At 36.8% G+C, this 17,100-nt stretch overlaps 1 protein-coding gene across 2 annotated transcripts in view; it reads left to right on the forward strand.

Annotated features, from left to right (window-relative positions):
• The window catches only part of FAR1 (fatty acyl-CoA reductase 1), a 66,724-nt gene that overhangs the window by 22,354 nt on the left and 27,270 nt on the right, over positions 1-17,100 (forward strand). For both annotated transcript variants that reach the window (XM_034644638.1, XM_034644637.1), the window contains 2 exons: positions 8,868-9,063; positions 13,178-13,353. In XM_034644638.1, the coding sequence (XP_034500529.1) occupies positions 8,875-9,063; positions 13,178-13,353 (365 nt within the window). In that variant the 5' untranslated portion in view covers positions 8,868-8,874. The remainder of the gene's footprint in view (positions 1-8,867; positions 9,064-13,177; positions 13,354-17,100) is intronic.

Raw genomic sequence — 17,100 nt, forward strand, 5'->3', positions numbered from 1 at the left:
CCGCCAAAACTGTGGGATTTGGTTTGAAGATATTGGTTCAAATTTGGCTCTGCCCATAGGTGTGCTGAGCAACCTAAGGCAAGTAGATTATTAAAGAGACTTGTAGGAGATTGTATCTGAAAGCATGAGATATACGATTTTTTGTGCTTAATAGATTTTCCTTTTCCTTTCTTCACTTTGTTATTTATTTTTCTCATCACAGGTGAGTCTTCTGTAAAACTTGGCTTCAAGCCTTTGGAATTGCCTCTTAATTCCTTCCTCCCACCATGCCCTACTCTCCACATAATTGTTCACGATTGTCTTTCTGCTTAGCAAGTGTCTGAAACAACTAGTTGACAAGAGTATTAAGAGTTTTAATTATAGTAAGTTTTTAGCTCTAATACAGGGAAAGGAATTCCCATTTCTTGGTACTGAAGAGCTGCCTTTTTTTCTTTGCTAGATTTTTTGTTCTTTTCTTGTTATTGTAATACCCCAGTCTCTCACTTTGATGATAGCTTTATCTATTTGAGAGAACTCTTAAAAAAAAAAAAAAGTTGAAATGGGAGAGGGAAGACCTGGTCTTTACTCATTCATCTTAACTAAGTTTCTAAAACTAATTGAAAGAAGATGATTAGTCTTACACAATATTAGGACATTTATTATGAGAGTATAGTTGTGTTACAAAGGTGCAGTTTGCATTGACCTAGTGAGTGCTATTCTGCATTTGTGGCCATTTCAGTCTCTTTTTGCCCTTAAGACCTATTGCCTGTCCTCTTTTTACAGATAAGGAAACAGGTTCAGAGTAGTAATTTTATCTTAGGATCTCCTGGCTTCAAAGTGGCAGCATCTGGACTTGAAGTCAGTGAATATAGGAAGTGAGTAAATGTATCTCCATTTAAGTACGTTTATAATATGTTTTCTTAATATAAATGCATGACGTAAGATCACTGGAAAAACCCACTTTAGCAAGAAAACCTTGAAAGTAATAGTGATATTTGGTGCCCAGCATTTTTACCGGTCTTTTAAAAGCTTTTTGCCTCTTTTACTTTGGAACCATAAGAGAAGGTGTTTTGTTTTTGTTTTTTTTTAATTTCAAGTATAGTTGACACACAATGTTACATTAGCTTTAGGTGTACAACATAGTGATGCAACCAGTATGTATGTTATACTGTGCTCACCACAAGTGTAGCCACCAGCTGTCACCATACAACTCTGTTATACTACCATTGACTAATTTCTTTATGCTGTACCTTTCATCCCTGTGACTTACTCTTCCATGACTGGAAGCCTCCACCTCTCACTCTCCTTCACCCATATCTGCCTATTCCCCTGCCCCTCTTCTCTGGCAACCACTAGTCTTTTTCTGTATTTATGGGTCTGTTTCTACTTTTTGTTTGTTTATTCATTTGTTTCGTTTTTTAGATTTCACGTATGAGCGAAATCATTGGTATTTGTCTTTCTCTGTCTGACTCATTTCACTTAGCTATATCTCTTTAGGTCCATCTTTGTTGTCCCAAATGCCACACACACTGTGTGTGTGTGTATCTATATATCTATATATATCTTCTTTATCCGTTCATCTATGGAGACTTAGGTTGCTTCCATATCTTGGCTATTGTAAATATTATGCTGCAGTGAACATAGGAGTGCATATCTTTTTGAATTAGTGTTTTTGTTTTCTTTGGGTTAATAGCCAGTAGTGGAATTACCGAATCGTAGGGTAATTGTGTTTTTAATTTTTCAAGGACCCTCCATGCTGTTTTCCACAGTGGTTGCACCAATTTATATTCCCCTCAGTTGTGCAGGCGGGTTCCTTTTTCTCCACATCCTCACCAACATCGTTATTTTTTATCTTTTTGATACTAATCATTCTGACAGGTATGAGGTGATACATTATTGTGGCTTTGATTTGCATTTCCTTGATAATTTGTGATGTTGGGCATCTTTTCACGTGCCTGTTGGTTATCTGTATGTCTTTGTTGGAGAAATATCTATTCAGGTCTTCTGCCCATTTTGAATCGGTTATTTGTGGGTTTTGGTGTTGAGTTGTATAAGTTCTTTATATATTTTGGATATATCATTTGCAAGTATCTTCTCCCATTCAGTAGGTTGCCTTTTCATTTTATTGATGGGTTTCTTTTGCTGTGCAAAAGCTTTTTATTTTGGCATAGTCTCAGTAGTTCATTTTTGCTTTTGTTTCCCTTACCTGAGGAAACAGGTAGAAAAACACTCACTCCTAAGGCTGAAGTCAAAGAGATTACTGCCTGTGTTTTCTTCTAGGAGTTTTATGGTTTCAGGTTTCGCATTTAGGTTAATCTGTTTTGAGTTTAGTTTTGTGTATGGCGTTAAGAAACTGGTCCAGTTTCTTTCGCACGTAGCTGTCCAGTTTCCCAACACCATTTGTTGAAGAAACTGTCTTTTACCCATTGTATATTCTTGCTTTCTTTGTTATAGATTAATAGACCATATAAGCATGGGTTTATTTCTGAGCTCTGTTCTGTTGCATTAATCTACATGTCTATTTTTGTGCCAGTACCATACTGTTTTGATTACAACAGCTTTGTAGTATGTCCTAAAATCTGTGATTGTGATACTTCTAGCTTTGTTCTTCTTTCTCAAGATTGTTTTGGCTTATTGAGGGTGTTTTTTGGTTCCATACAAATTTTAGTATTTGTTCTAGTTCTGTAAGATAGGTATTTTTTGAAGAAAATACTCAGCTGCTACTGTTAAGTGATGTTTTCTAAAAGGCAGCTCAAGAACAGTAAAAATAAATATGAATCACATTTCATAACTCTTCCACCCCAGCACACAGGAATGATAATGCTGCTGTTTTCCTCAGTATTGCAGTGCTGCAGCTACTTTTCAGCAGATGACAGGAGCTTTAGATATCTTGCTATGTAGTAGAATCACACAACAGGAATTAAAACAGCGTGCTCTAGAAGGATTGGCAGCATTTTCTTTCCTGGCTTCCGTCTTTCTAGTAGCTTCTGGCTACATTGGCAGGACTATGCGGAAGATGTGACAAGTCTGGACTTGCCTTGAAAGAATTCTCATTTGCTTTGGCTTTGCCATTAAATTAGGGTGAAATAAATGTATTGGTGGATGGGGGGAATCAAGAATACCTAGATACAGAGTTTAAAAATATTTAGTGCCTGTAAAATTTTTGATAGCATTGTGATAAAGTGGGGTACTTGTGGGAATTCTATTCTTTCTTCCCTGAAGAAAACCATGTAAATCACATGTAAATAGCTTTGGGCTGGTTACCTGAAACTGGTAAGAAGCAGTTTCATTCTTCAGCCATCTTAGCAATCAGACTTATGTTGCTAAGCTTGCCGAGAAAGAATTAAGTTTTGTAAAAATTTTGTGCTGTTTGGTGTTAACAGATTTGCTATTTAGGCTTTAGAGGGAAGTTGTCTTTGTAGATGAGGGAAGAAAGTAATGTAGTTTGTTAGTTTGGGGCTGAGCCAATCATATATTCAGGCTGTAAATCCTAAGTTATTAAAGGGAAAACTGCCTTATATTTTTTTCTGTTTTAAATGCGTATGTACACTTGTGGAAAACTTTCTTGTGTTTGGTATCTAGTAGGTGCTTAATAAATATTTATTGAATAAACTCTTACATATGAAAAAAAATGAAGCTTAGAGAATCAGATGACTTGTTTTAGCTCATGCCTCAGTACACTGTGGTTAACATGTAAGTAGCATATAATTTTTATTAATACCTACCAGACTTGTTAGGTATGTTGATGCACAATTTTCTTCATATCTCCCCTATGAAGTTATTAACATTATAACTTTAATGTGCTATTTGTTTTAATTAGGCTCTTGGTCACTAAAATCTTGAAATAGTCTTATTTAGACCTGAAGCTGGTTATAACTAGAGTAACCATATAACTTATTGTGCAGACTGAAACACTTCAGAGGGCTCTACTCAAACTTGTTGGGATAGCATGTATAAACCAGTTTTTTCCAGGCAAGCCAAGACATGTGGTCACACGATGTTTTTATTTTTATTTTTTTAAGATTCTTTATTTATTTGACAGAGAGAGAGACAGCCAGCCAGAGAGGAAACACAGCAGGGGAGTGGGAGAGGAAGAAGCAGGCTTCCCAGTGGAGGAGCCCGATGTGGGGCTCGATCCCGGAATGCCGGGATCACGCCCTGAGCGGAAGGCAGACGCTTAACGACTGCGCTACCCAGGCGCCCCTGATGTTTTTATTTTTTATTTTATTTTATTTTATTTTTTTAAGATTTTATTTATTTATTCGACAGAGATAGAGGCAGCCAGCGAGAGAGGGAACACAAGCAGGGGGAGTGGGAGAGGAAGAAGCAGGCTCATAGCAGAAGAGCCTGATGTGGGGCTCGATCCCATAATGCCGGATTCACGCCCTGAGCCAAAGGCAGACGCTTAACCGCTGTGCCACCCAGGCGCCCCTGTTTTTATTTTTTAAAGTAAAATTTTTATTGGTGTATAGCATACATTCAGGAAGTCTTACCAGTAGCCCAGAAGCCTGCCTCACGCCTCTTCTGGTCACTACTTCTTTGCAAGATAACCATTGTTCTGACTTTTAACTGATGAGTTTCACCTGTTTTTGAACTTCATGTAAATGACACTATATAGTATACACTTGGTATGTCTGGCCTCTTTGGCTCAATATTCTCTTTCTAAGCCCCAAGCATGTCGTATGTAGTGATTGTTCCTTCATTTCGTTGTTTTTAAATATTCCATTGTATGAATATAATACACATTTGGGGCCAATAGGAACAGTGCTCCTATAAACATACTTGTTTATGAATTTTTTGGTGAGCATATGTACTCATATGTGATGGGTATATAATTAGGAGTGGAATTGCTAAGTCGTATGATATGTTAAGTGTTCAGCCCCAGTAGGTAATACCACTTTTACGAAGTTTTAAAAACCTGTCTGTGCTTCCTCTAGCAGTAGGTGAAGAGTTCCAGTCTCTGCATCCTTACCAGTACTATGTGTTGTCTGTCTTTTTCATTTTAGCCCTATTGGGGACAGTATAGTGGGATCACATTGTGATTTTAACTTGAAAACTAATGAAGGTGAGCCCCTTTTCATGTGCTTATAGATTATTTGGATATCCTTTGGTAATGCCGTTTGGATATTCTCCTTTATGCTTCCCTCAGGCCTTTCCCATTTTTCTGTTGGTTTATCTCTTCTCCTTATTGAGTTTTAGTTCTTTTTATATATTCTAGATAGTAATCAGTTGTCAGTATACATACTACAAGTATCTTTTACTCTAATTTGCCTTTTCTCTTTATTAATAGTATTGTGGGATGAACTTAATTTTAGTGTCTTTCAGTTAATCAGTATTTTTCTTTTCTGCTTAGCACTTCTTGTGTCCTGTTTAATAAATGTTTGCCTACCCCAAGATCGTGGAGATGTTCTCCGTCATCCTCTAGATATGTAATTATTTTACCTTTCACATTTAGGTGGTATAGTCTGTCTAGAATTCATTTTTGTGTGTGGCATGTGGAAGAAGTCAGGATTCATTTTATGTAAGGATAATGAATTGACTGCACTATTCTATCTTTGCTCCAAAAACACATTCCTGTAGCTCTATAATACATCTTATTATATGGTAATGAATTTCTCCAGCTTTGTTGTTCTTAGTGCTTGTCTTGGCTATTCTTGTCCCTTCTATTTCCATAACATTTTAGAATCTTAGTTTCCATCCACATGTAAAATAAGTTTGATGGGGATTGTATTGAATCTAAGGATGGTGAGCTGACATTGTATAAAGATGTCTTCTAATCCAGGAATGTACATTGTATGTCTATTTATTTAGGTATTGTTTAATTTCTCTCAGTGTTCTGTAGTTTTCAGAAGAGAGGTCTCAGATATCTTTCAGATTTATTTCTAACTTTTGGTAGTTTAAAAAACATAATTTATTGAGGTAAAATTTATACAATATATTAATCATTTTATTTTTTTAAAGATTTTATTTATTTATTTGTCAGAGAGAGAGAGCACAAGCAGGGGGAGCAGCAGGCAGAGGGAGAAGCAGGCTTCCCAGAGCAGGGGGCCTGATGCGGGACTGGATCCTGAGGTGAAGGCAGATGCTTATTTGAGAGAGTAAGAGAAAGCATGAGAGTGGGGTGAGGGGCAAAGGGAGAAGCAGACTCCCCACTGAGCAGGGAGTCTGACATGGAGCTCCATCCAGGGACTGGGATTTTGACCTGAGCCCAAGGCAGACAGTTAACCGACTGAGCCACCCAGGCACTCCTAACCATTTTAAAGTGAAGAATTCAGTGACATTTAGTACATTCACAGTGTTGTGCAGCCACCACTTCCGTCTAGGTCCAAAACATTTCCATCACTGCAGAGTAAAACTCCTTAAGCAGTTTCTCTTCACTACCCACTCTGCCCACCCCTCAGCCCCTGCCAGCCACCACCAATCTGCATTCTGTCTCTATGGATTGATTTATTCTGGATATTTCTATACATGAAATCAATGCAGTATGTGCATTTTTTGTATCTGGCTTATTTCACTTAGTATTTTTTGAAGTTCATTCCCCTAGTGTAGTGTGTGTCAGTTCTTCATTCCTTTTTATGGCTGAATACTATTTCCTTGTAGGTATATGCTGTAATTTGTTTATCCATTTATCTGTTGATGGACATTTTGAGCTATTTGTATAGTTCGGCTGTTGCAAACGGTGTTGCTATAAACAGGCATGTACGTGTACTTGTTTGAGTACCTGTTGGCAGGTTTTTTTGGATATATACCTAGGAGTGGAATTACAAGGTCATATAATTCTGTGTTTAACTTTTTAAGGCACTACCAGCCTTTCCCACAGCAGCGGAACCATTTTACATTCCCATAAGCAGTGTACGTGGGTTCCAGTTTCTCTGTGTCCTCATCAATACTGGCTATTTTCGATAGTGTTTTGGATGGTGTGATAAATGGTACAGTTTTTTTTGTTGTTGTTGTTACTTCATTTTCTGTGTTGCTGATGTATAGAAATACATTTGCTTTTTTTCCATATAAACCTTGTACTTAGTGACCTTTTAAAATTCACTTAATTTTAATAGTTGATGTATTTATTGGATTTTCTCTGTACATCTGAATTTCTGATTTTCACATGCTTTCTTATGCTTCTGCTGCTTTTTTATAGTAGTTTGTTTATTTTATGGATGCAATATTCTTGTGACTGGCTTGAAGAATTTCTGTTAGAATTTAAATTCTCTGTAAAATTTTTATTACCTTTGTTTCCTTTGTGGTTAATTCTGTTGCTTTTCATTTTGGTCCTTCTTAATTTTGTTAGGTATTTCTTAAATATCTGGTGATCCTTGGTTATCTATTCATATTTATGAAGGACCAGCATGATTGATTTTGGTGATTCATACTGGCTTCCTTTCAGTTTTTTGAGGTCTGTTTTTCTAAAAGAGCTTTCTTCTAAACGAGATTACTGATTGAGAGTTCTGCGTGAGTTTGTTTTAAGGGCCAACGTTAGTCAGATAGGCTTAGGACCTAAAATTTATTTTGAGGCTCAAGTGCTGTGAGACTTTTTTCCTTTTGGTTGCTTTAGTTTTCTTTCTCCTGATTCTCCACCTCCCCCACCAAAATATGTGGATGCTAGGAGCAATGTCAGGTTCAGCCTTACTTACTCCTCTTTTGTTCCTAGCACCCATGCTGAATGTCCTTCTCAGCCGATCTGAATACTAAGCCCTGGGAGCTCAAGTTTATACAGGAAGTAAGGCTGTCATGAGTGGCTCTGCTGTTGTGAGAGCAGTCCTTTAATGATCTTGATTTCCCTCTCCTTTCATTCAGCTTCTTGATCCTGAGCTTGGTGTTCTCTGTTCAGGGGCTTGGGGTATCTCTTGTCTCCGTATAAGGCCTTTCCTATGCTTGCTTTGCTTGGGTTGCTATTTCTTCTGCTATGGCTTCTCTGTCAGTTTAGTCTTGGCTGTTTCTTCTAGACATACTTTCCTTCCTTCCCTCCTTTCTGCTTGTTAATGGGTCTATTTATTATCTTCAGGTTGTTACGAATTTATTATTTTTATCATCATGAAAAATTTGAACATAAAACACATGTATCTACTCTCTATCTTTAAGAAAACGTAAATACAATTGAAGTTCCTATTCTCTTTTTCTGATTGTGTTGCACTCCCTCTCTTGCATCCATTAATATTATCGTGTATGTGCATTTCTAAACAACAAAGAGCATTGTTTTGCATGTATTTGAGCTTTGAATAGTGATATATACTGCATGAATCCTTCTGCATCTTGGTTTTTTTTTTCCATTCATCATGGTTCTTTTGTTTATTTGTTCTCTTAGTATACTCTCTTTTCTGCAGTTCTAGTAGAACTTGGACAGGGGAGAATAAGTCAGCCCATGTATTTCTTTCTGTGACTTTTTAAAAAGGGAGATTTAAGTACCTTTTGGATATATTGTCACTACAGACATGGAAGAGAAAGGACTTGGTGTTACCTCTTCTTGTTCCAACTGGTGATGATAGGTGAATATGATACCTCACCATGAAATGCAAGCTAGGCAATTGAGTCTTGCTGTTGACCTCTATTTGGTGTTATAAATCCTTTTGGAGACAGAGAAATAGGATTCATTTGTGTGTAGGATTTAACAGGAATTTTTAGAAGTCATTTAGTACAAACTGTACTAACGAAGCCCAGGCCCAGAGAAGGTGAGTGACTTGTCTGAGGTGATCCAAGGGGAAAACACAGGGATCAGAAGCCAATTTTGCAGTTTGTTGTTCTTTCCACCTTACTGCAGTGAACCAAAGGTGAAAGTCGCCTTTTTGTTAACATTTGACTTGAAAATATTTATTTCAATACCAGGAGATTTTTAGTACATAAGAATTAACATAGATTTTTGAACTGATGTTTATTTGCTGTGTTTTCCTTAGGATCAGAATGGTTTCAATCCCAGAATACTATGAAGGCAAGAATGTCCTCCTCACGGGAGCTACCGGTTTCCTAGGGAAGGTACTCCTGGAAAAGTTGCTGAGGTCTTGTCCTAAGGTGAATTCAGTGTATGTTTTGGTGAGACAGAAAGCTGGACAGACACCCCAAGAGCGAGTAGAAGAAATTATTAGTGGCAAGGTAAGTGGGGAAAATGATCATTTGGAGGGGGGAAAAGAATGTGTGTTTGTATGTAGAATTATTGTAATCATCAGCTGCTCAGTTTATTTCTTCAGTGTCCTGAAAAAAATTAGTGAAAAAAAATCCTAGAGTAAAACTGGATATGACTTGTGATAGTAGGAGAAAGAAAGCTTTCTTCTGTAGTGGGCAAATTGTATAACAAGTTCTAAAATACCTATATGTTAGATATTTAATGTATTTTTAGAATATTTGAGACCTATTACTTGTAATTACTAGATATTTTAGATAGTATTCAGAATAGTAAATAATTAAGAGGTAGTTTCTAACTAGTACCTACTATGCTATGAAACACTGTCCTTTGATAACACTTAAAAATTTGTAAGCACGGGGGTGCCTGGGTGGCTCAGTCATTTAGCGTCTGCTTTTGGCTCAGGTCTTGATCCTAGGGTGTTGGGATCTAGCCCTGTGTTGGGCTCCCTGCTCAGCAGGGGGCCTGCTTCTCCCTCTCCCTCTGTTTGTGTTCCCTCTCTCGCTGTGTCTCTCTCTGTCAAATAAATAAAATCTTAAATAAGAAAAAAAATTGTAAGCACTGATTGCTCCCTACAGCAGTGTTAGGAAGTAGCAAAGTCACATACTCCCATTTGACAAATAAGAACATGGTGACAGAGGGGTCATTTAGAATACAAGAATAGGTCATGCATTTTGAAACTTTAGAAAAATATTGCTAAGAAAAAATGGGAATGAGCTGGAGTAAAATTATTTCACAGTCGTAAGCTTTGAATTCTCTCAGAATGAATGAATTTGTCTGACATTCATTGACAGTAAGTTTAGTATAGTAGCTATGTAATTTTTCAGTTATTAGGTAGTATCTAGTACCTTTTGATCACTTGTAATTACTATGTTTTAATCCCCCTCCCAATAACTCCCTTCCCTAGTAAGAGGTTATTTATTGTTACTCATTTTTTATATTTCAGAAAACATTTACTGTGCATACTCAATGTTGGGCACTTGACTTGATGTAGGGGGTTGAATTCAGAGATAAATAAGAGTCCTTGCCTTAAGGGGATAGAAAGTTTTAAGAGGAGAAAGGGAAAGAAGAGGGAGCGTAGGGGCACCTGGGTGGCTCAGTCGTTATGCGCCCTGCCTTCGGCTCAGGGCGTGATCCCGGAGTTCTGGGATCGAGCCCCACATCAGGCTCCTCCGTTGGGAGCCTGCTTCTTCCTCTCCACTCCCCCTGCTTGTGTTCCCTCTCTCGCTGGCTATCTCTATCTCTGTCAAGTAAATAAATAAAATTTTAAAAAAAAAAAAAAAGAAGAGGGAGTGTGGACGTGTCAAGAGAAACTGGATAGGAGCAATTACTGACGTTAAAGTCTTGGCTAGAATAGAGAGCCTGAGTAAAATGTCAAAGATTTGGGCATCTCCTCTGGGGCTCCAGCGCAGTGGATCTAAAAACTTTCCTTCAGAGTAAGTCTTAATTTGTAAAGAAAAAGAATACCTTACACTTAAAGCCTGAAATTTTATCGAACTTTTGTGATTTAACCTGGTTATAAATTATATGGAGTTGAGATGCTAGAAGCTCCTCCCTCCCGGCCCCACCTCCTAGTTGTGACAACCAAAAATGTCTCCAGACATCACCAGATGTTCCCTTGGGAGTAAAATTTCCCCAAGGTGAGAACCACTAATGAATGTCTCCGGGAAAAGATACTCCATTAATATGGTGGCAGATTGAACTAAAATAATTGACCATGAAATAATTCTAGAAAAGGAATAAAGTATATCAAAGAGGCCATTAGTGAACATAGTAAAGTAGGAACTGGTTGGGGTGCCCATGGATTAAAAGCATTGGAAGAGATAGTGTTGAATAAAGAGATGGTGGCTAGAGAAGGGAAGAGTATCAGGTTTGAGATGTAATTTGCGAAGCAGCATGAGTCTGTCTTGGTGGTTGGAGATACCCAATATGAAGGGGAGTTAAAGGTCATCGGCAATGTGGGAGAATGAAAAGTGTGGATTCAAGGTATTAAAAGTACTTTTCTGGTCATTCCTCAGGTTGTTTTTTTTTTCTGCCCACCCCTTAAACGTTGATACTCTTCAGAGTTCTGTCCTAGACCTTGATCTCTTCTTAATAGATCTAGTTAGGTGATTACTCAGCACCCTCTGTTTTATGTGAGACAAATGGCTGTATTTTTTTTTTTTTTTAAGACTTTATTTATTTATTCAACAGAGATAGAGACAGCCAGCGAGAGAGGGAACACAAGCAGGGGGAGTGGGAGAGGAAGAAGCAGGCTCATAGCGGAGGAGCCTGATGTGGGGCTCGGATCCCAGAACGCCGGGATCACGCCCTGAGCTGAAGGCAGACGCTTAACCGCTGTGCCACCCAGGCGCCCCCAAATGGCTGTATTTTAATAGATTTGGAAAAACCTTCATCTAGTCTGGACCAAGGGTGCTCATCACTGCTGCTACCTGGGCGATATTCTCTTCCCAGGGCTACCTGTATGTGGTTAGTAAAATCTGTATGGGTAGTCTGGGTAGTCTGGCTCTTCCCTTCCGTGAACTCCAGACCCACAGGCCCAGTTACCTCTACTAGAGCTGTCTTCTGGGTGTCCTAGAGGCCATTTTCACCCAACATTCAAAAAACCGAACTTTGTGTCTCCATAACTGTACTTTGTTCTCTTCCCAGGTTTTCCACCTAATGAGTTTATTCACTTAACAAACGTTTATCATGTCTACATCTTGCCAGGCACTCAGCTAATTAAGACCTGTGTGCCAAGCAAAATAGATGTAGTCCCTGTCCTGGTGGAGTTCACATTTCCTTATCCCTCATATTCAGTCACTGACCAAGTCTTATTGAATGATTTTAACTCCCCAAATGTTAATGCTCTCTCACTTCTAGGTGGTTATATATGCTGCTTTCTCTGCCTCAAACACTATCCTTCTATTTTATGATTTCTGGTCCTTCCCAAGCTGGGTTAGTTGTTTCTCCTGTATAGTCTCATAGCACTGTAATATTAGCCCTTTAACATAGTATTTTAAGTGTTTAAAGCTTTAAGTGTTTAGACAAGTGTTTACTTGTCTGGCTTTTCCTATCAGATTCTAAATAGCTTGAGGCAAAGATTATTGCTTTGTTTTCTCAGTGTCTAGAAGGTGCCTGGCTCATCTGAAATGCTGAGTAGATATTTAATAATTAATATAAGAACACATTAATATTGAAGTCACTAGCTGACAGTAGTGGAAGGGAACATTGTTATATCCATTTAGGAAGTGAAAGCGAGCATTGTGTATGTTGTATAGATTTTCTTCCCAGATTGAGAATCTCTGCTTAAACTACAAGTATGGACTTTAAATGAAGTGGAGAGTCAAAGTGTAATAGAGCAGTTATCTGGAGATAGCACCAGTGTTTCTTTATAAAATCTGGGATGAAAAATTAAATTTGACTTGCAATCGAATATGTCTTTACACTGTAATCACCTTGGGATCTAACGATTCTTTAATTAATTTATTTCTTCCAGTATACTTAAGAAATATTGAATTTTGGGGTTAGAATCCTGTATATATGATATTTCTCAAGTTTGTCCAGATTCTAATCTGCATATTTGCTTACCAACTTTTTTTCCTTCAACATATTTACTTTTTTTCCTTTAAAAATTTTATAGGTTTTGCAGATTTAATTTAGAGCATGAATAATGGTATTTTATTATAATCTACTGTAGCAGAATAAAACCAAAATAAAATGAAGTGATAAATTAAGATATGGATTTTAGAAATCTGAATGATCATTTTAAACACTGTCCTGATGTCTGTACTGCTTAAGTCTATTCTGAGGGACTGTACAGTGTAATCTAGTGAGCAAAGACATGGATAGTTCAAATTCAACTCTGCAGACTCTGTGTCCATGGCAAGTTACTTAACCTTTCTGTGTCTCAGATTCCTCATCTGTAAAATGGGGGTAATAATGTGGGTTTCACGCGTGTTTTCTGTACAGAATGATAGCAGTTAGGAATAGCAATTTTAGGATTAACATAGTTGAAGTTTTCAGAATAGTAATCCTTGGTGGAGTGCTAATGGGTTTTAGAAAGTTGAAAAATACTGCTCTAATATATTTTATCCCCTTGGATAGCTCTTTGACAGATTAAGAGATGAAAATCCAGATTTTAGAGAGAAAGTTATAGCAATCAACAGTGAACTCACCCAACCAAAACTGGCTCTTAGTGAAGAAGATAAAGAGATCATCATAGATTCTGTCAATATTATATTCCACTGTGCAGCTACAGTAAGGTTTAATGAAAATTTAAGGTAAGTAAAGGTATTTATATGATATTTGAACTTCAGCATAGTTTAAAAATGATTTTTAGCCAGATTGTTTTGAAAGTAATTTGAAACTGTTTGCCCTGTGTTAATTGTAGCTTTCAGTGTCCTAAAAAGTATTAAGAGAATTTTCTTCTTGTTAAGAGTTTAGAAACACTGGAGAGCTAGTGCCTGTATATTAGAAGTTGCCTTGAATTTAACTGTAAGGCAAGGAAGTATGGAGAAGAAAGAGAAATTTACCTTCAGTTGGTGTGTTGTTCTTAACAACTAATAGTGTTTGTTTCCTCTTCCCTCCATTCTTTCAGAAGCCTGTATCTCAGTGGCTTTATTTTTCTACTCCACACATATCCACCTGAAAATTAGAAAAAAAAAAATTGAACTCAGGTTTTGCAGAGTAAGATAAAATGGTTTATAAATTTAAGTCATACCTTTTTGTTTTAAAACTTGGTAGCAATATTAGGGACAGGCAGCGGTGGATATAAGTTTAATTAGAAAAATAATTTGAAAAAAATAATTTGGACTTCTGTCAAGATGCCTGTTTCAAGAAAAAAATTACACTTTAAATGTTTACTGTTTTTTAAAAAAATCTCACAGATGTGCATTTCAAATAATGGTGCTTAAATCAGGATTTTTTTTGATGATATGTTCAAAAAATACTGTTTTATAATGTTAATCTAATTGTGTAGTTTTATGCCACTTAAAATGGTTCAGATTTTTTTAGGTTTTTCAGTTACATGAAGCCCTTCTTCTTAAAATGTTTTTAAGTTGAATTTTGTTTATAAAGGGTTTTGAGATTATTTCCCATAAAGTGTTTAATATGGAAGTGTAAATCTTAATTGGCTTTATATAATGTGACAGTTCAGCACTAAAGCATTACAGTAAGTTTTACCTACATTTCAGGTGAGGACACTGTGATAGTCACTTACGTTTCTTTAATGGTACTTTATAGTTTTCAGGGTAAATTTCTCATTGATTATTTTTTTCCATGCTAATGCTACCACTGTAATATTGTGGGCTAGTCCATTTTATACTTGAAGAAGCTGAGGCAGCACTGTGTACTGGAAAGGACATGAGCTTTGGAATTACATACCATAGCTCTAACTTTGACTTTATCATTTATTATCTGGTGATAATGATTGATTTACTTTTTAGTTGTTCCTATACAGCCGTTATGTGTTCATGATTCGAAAGTGACAAAAGAATCTTAGTAGAGCTATAGTGGAACCTCACTTTCGTAAATGGTGTGTGTACATATATGGGTATTTGTATACATCTTTTGATACTTGCCACTTATTATCCTTGGATAGTGCGGTAACAGGTGGGTTTTTAGTATAAATAGTAATCTAACAGATTGTTTCCCCCCATAGTTCTAGCTTTCATTGTTTTTCATAACCAAAAGAAAATTCACACAGCCTTATGAAATTGTTTTCAAGAAAAAAGGTATGTATTTACCAGATAATTGTGGTATAGTCCTCATTAGCTTAAAGGGGAAGTTAGGTGCTTTTAAAGGGGAAATTGATTTGCAAACAGACAACATTAATTAGGGTGAAACTCCTCAAAGTAACCCTTACAGGAAGGACCAAAGTATAGTCCTTTCAGGGGACCTTTTCTCTCTTTCTTCTCGGGGTAAGCAAGTCTACCATTAATGAAAGGGAAATCTTTTCATATTCTTTCATCTTTTACTAGCGATCTCATAGTGCAAGGAGGATATACAGATGAATAATAAAATTTATTGCCTTGTCAAGGGATCTGTATTGATTGACCTAACCTTAGTCATTACATTGAAATTATTGTTTTCTGTGAAGCAGTTTTAATGGATATTAATGTGTAAGTGGTGATATTGCAACATTAGATTTGGGCCAGACATTCTATTATAGTGTAGGTTGGCATGTAATAACTGCTTAAAAACAGTTACTCTTTATAATCACTTTTAAGTTTACCCACAAATAAAAAATGGCACAAAGACTTTATTGCCAGGGCAAAAAATAATCCAGATTTTACTCCTAACATTATACCCAGTATTTTGGAAGAAACCAAGAAAAATTGCACACAGATCCTATTTGCAAAGTCCATATAAAAGCCCTAAAAAGATAGATTTGCTTAAATAACCATAATGTAGGATAGAAAGTAAGGAGTCACTGAAGAGCATACATTAAGTGCTACGAGAATTGAGAAGTGGTAGAGCTCATGTATTTTCAGATATGATGGTTTATAAATCTTGAGGTGGGAAAAATGGGGATCAAGATTAAGAATTGTAAAGAAATACTGACAAAAGACAAGGGGAGAGTGATATTGAGGGTAATGAAGGGAATTTCTAAAATAGTTGATCCTGGGGTCTGGTGTTCCTAAGGTAATAAGGAAAAGTGAAGGTAGACCAGTGGAATTGAGAGGAAAGGAGTGTCAAGAAACTAGAGACCATGGTAAGGATAGAAAACAGTCTTACAGGGAGAAATGGAGGGGCAGATGGTATGGTCTGGGGGAAATTCTTAGTACCAGATTTCAGAGATGCAGCAATTTGAATATGAAAATATGTGAATATGAAGATATGATTATGGGTGTAGGTGTTTTGAAAGGAGTGGAAATAAAGATGGATGATGAGAAAGGATCAAGAAGCTTTTGAGTCTAAGGGCACCGACTCACTTCAGAATGCATTGTGAATCTTAGGAATTCCTGGAAAATGTGTTAACAGTGCAGAATTTTAGACTCTACTTGCAAAATTCAGACCCTCTGGTTTTGGATAATACCCAGGAATCTTTATCTATAGCAAGACCCCTGAGTATGATTTTAAATTATAGATGTCTGGGTCCCCTACCTTAAGATTGATTAATTGGTCCCTAGACATCTGTGTCTTCATTGAATTAAAAAAAAAATCAGCAGTAGTAGTGATGAGATCTCATCTAGGAAGTGTTTTCTTAGTGGGAAAGGGGAAAAGAGATATCAGAGTGGCCTGTGGAACTTATTTAAAATACAGTTTTCCAGGTGCACCTGGCTGACTCAGTTGGTAGAGCATGCGACTCTTGATCTTGGGGTCATGAGTTCGAGCCCCACATTGAGGGGTAGAGATTACATAAAAAGATAAAATCTTAAAATATAAATATATGTATTTGTATATATATAATTTAATATATACAACTATATAAATAAATATATATAGTTTTCCAGTCTTCAATTCAGACATTATAAAGTGTCTGAGGATGAGGTCCAGCAATCTGCATTTTTAATAAGCTCTCAGGTGTCTGTCATGCCAAGCATGAGATCTCTGGTTTAAGGTCTTAGAAGTATTGTCAACACAGATTTTGAACAATCCAGAATATCTGTACAAGACAGATGAACAAGAAGATTTATTGGCATTTCAAGTTGAGTTCTTTTTTTTTTTTGGAAGTGGCTTCTATGGCTACATTAATGATGGACCATAGTTAACAAAGATTTGTACATTTTGCCCTCTCCTCCAAAAGCTAATGTTATTTAAGATGCATTTATGACTCCATATAATCAAACCATGATAATATTATTATTATATTTTTGGCTTTCTGATCTAACACGTCAGGGTCTCAGCCTGAAGTTCAATGGAGTAGAAATTGGATGGTGGTAAAATAGAGTGAGATTATTAGCCTTGCAGAAATACTGGGAGTTACTTATGTAGGCATATAATGTGCCTTCCGGTTTGGGCTCTCAGGTACGTGGGAGTAGACAAGGTACAGGAGTGTTCTCTCTGAAGTTATTCCTTATTGTCAG

This window comes from Ailuropoda melanoleuca, chromosome 16 (genome assembly GCF_002007445.2).
Source record: "Ailuropoda melanoleuca isolate Jingjing chromosome 16, ASM200744v2, whole genome shotgun sequence".
NCBI classification, from domain to species: domain Eukaryota; kingdom Metazoa; phylum Chordata; class Mammalia; order Carnivora; family Ursidae; genus Ailuropoda; species Ailuropoda melanoleuca.